Source organism: Myotis lucifugus, unplaced genomic scaffold (genome assembly GCF_000147115.1).
Source record: "Myotis lucifugus unplaced genomic scaffold, Myoluc2.0 scaffold_103, whole genome shotgun sequence".
Lineage (NCBI taxonomy): Eukaryota > Metazoa > Chordata > Mammalia > Chiroptera > Vespertilionidae > Myotis > Myotis lucifugus.
In genome coordinates, this window is record NW_005871151.1 from 361,258 (window position 1) to 363,330 (window position 2,073).

A 2,073-nucleotide genomic window follows, 5' to 3' on the forward strand; every position below is an offset into this window, starting at 1 on the left:
AAAGACAGGTTGGCTCTTGTCAGTGAAGATACCGGCCCTAGGATGTAACTGCCACCATAACTGCTTTTAGTTAAAGTTTAATTTCAGACCATCCTTTGTGGTTACTTTAGGTCTCTGAGTTTTCAAGACCGCCATGCAGGCCTCCCCTGAGCTTGTCAGGTCAGCATGTGGCCCCTTTCATCCACACCCTATATTTTTAGGTTCTAGAATTTTAAAAAAAGTGTATTTAATGTCAATGCAGTACTTTCAAGAGAGCAGCTAACACATCAACCCAAACATGCATATGTATAAGGTAGGTGAGCAGGGAAGGCAGGAAGGTGCCCACAGTTCCTACGTCTGAAGGAGGCCCAGAACTGGGGTCTTGGGGAGACAGGGCCTCTCGCTTTCCTGATGGAATCTGGTTGAGCAGGTTCCAGTGAATACTTCTGTGCGCAAACAAAGGAGGATCCTATCCGGCAATTGCTGCCCAGCGGGTGGAGAAAGAGAGAAGAGAAAAAATGGCAGGTGAGTTGATGAAGAAGGAACCACACTGCAAACCCTTGAGAAGGATCATATAAACGGAGCCCCTCGAAATGGAGCTGGAGCTGCCACCCGAGGACCTGCCTGCATGCAGTGTGCCTCCGCTCTTTGGAAGGTTCGAGTGGCCTCGGCACTGGGCCTGAGCAACCTTGTACCGAAAACACTGCTTACAGCGATGACCAGACAGCAGTTACTGTGACTGCTGCACGGACGACCACTGGACTGACAATTAAATAACATTATTTAGAATTCGCTTCCCTACGAATTCCAGGGAATAATGGTGGTGATGTCATCTGCACCGATAGAAATGCCTTTGAAACATGGGGTTCGGGGTACAGACTTCTTCTCGTGGGTCCTTGTCCGACAAAGTTTGAAGAATAAACTCGTGGACAAAAAGGCTTCTTTAATAAAAATAAAAAAATGTGGATGTTTATTGGAAGCACATACAAACTCCATCTGGGCACCTGGGTCCCCAGCGGGGTCCCCCTAGGAATGGGCCATCAAATGGGAAAAACCTGCTCTCTCTAATGGGAAACAATTCTACATCCAAAAATCTAAAATCTGTAATCTGTCTTGTGTCCCTTGGTCTCCAGTTTATTAGTATAGTAGAGGCCTGGTGCACAAAAATTTGTGCACTCGGGGGGTCCTTCAGTCTGGCCTGTGCCCTCTTGCAGTCTGGGACCCCTTGGAGGATGTCCACCTGCTGGCTTAGGCCTGCTCCCTGGGGGATCGGGGCCAAGCTGGCAGTCAGACATCCCTCTGGCAGTCCGGCAGCCCTCGGAGGATGTCCACTTGCCAGCGGGGAGCAGGCCTAAGCTGCAGTCGGACATCCTTAGCGCTGCTGAGGAGGCAGGAGAGACTCCCACCACCACCGCTGTACTGGCAGCTGGCAGCCTGGCTTGTGGCTGAGCAGAGCTCCCCCTGTGGGAGCGCACTGACCACCAGGGGGTAGCTCCTGCATTGAGCGTCTGCCCCCTGGTGGTCAGTGTGTGTCATAGTGACCAGTCATTCCCAGTCATTCTGCTGTTAGGGTCAGTTTGCATATTACCCTTTTATTATATAGGATAGAGGCCTGGTGCGCAGGTGGGGGCCGGCCGGTTTGCCCTGAAGGGTGTCTTGGATCAGGGTGTAGGTCCCGCTGGGGTGCCTGGCCAGCCTGGGTGAGGGGTTGATGGGTGTTTTCAGCCTGGTCACACCCCCTTCAGGGTGGGGGTCCCCACTGGGGTGCCTGGCCAGCCTGGGTGAGGGGCTTGATGGCTGTTTGCAGGGTGGTCATACCCCCTTCAGGGTGAGGGTCCCCACTGGGGTGCCTGGCCAGCCTGGGTGAGGGGCTGAGGGCTGTTTTCAGGCTGGCCAAGCCCTCCCACCCCCCGGCGACGGAAGCTCCCAGCCTCTCCTTTTTTTATTTTTATTTTTTATTCTGGGATTTATTTTCCTTCTATAATTGAAATTTTGTTGCTTTGAATGAGCTCAGAGCCAGGCTGTGGCGGTGGAGGGAAGCTTGCTTCCTCCATCGTCAGGGCAACCCACTCCTGCTCACTCCAGCTCCATGGC

General features: G+C 52.9%; 1 protein-coding gene across 1 annotated transcript in view; it reads right to left on the reverse strand.

The window, feature by feature from the left end:
• Window positions 1-209: 209 nt before the first annotated feature.
• The window catches only part of APOL6 (apolipoprotein L6), a 13,293-nt gene continuing 11,429 nt past the window's right edge, over window positions 210-2,073 (reverse strand). The window contains exon 5 of the mRNA XM_014459140.2: window positions 210-462. Within this exon, the coding sequence (XP_014314626.1) occupies window positions 331-462 (132 nt within the window). The 3' untranslated portion in view covers window positions 210-330. The remainder of the gene's footprint in view (window positions 463-2,073) is intronic.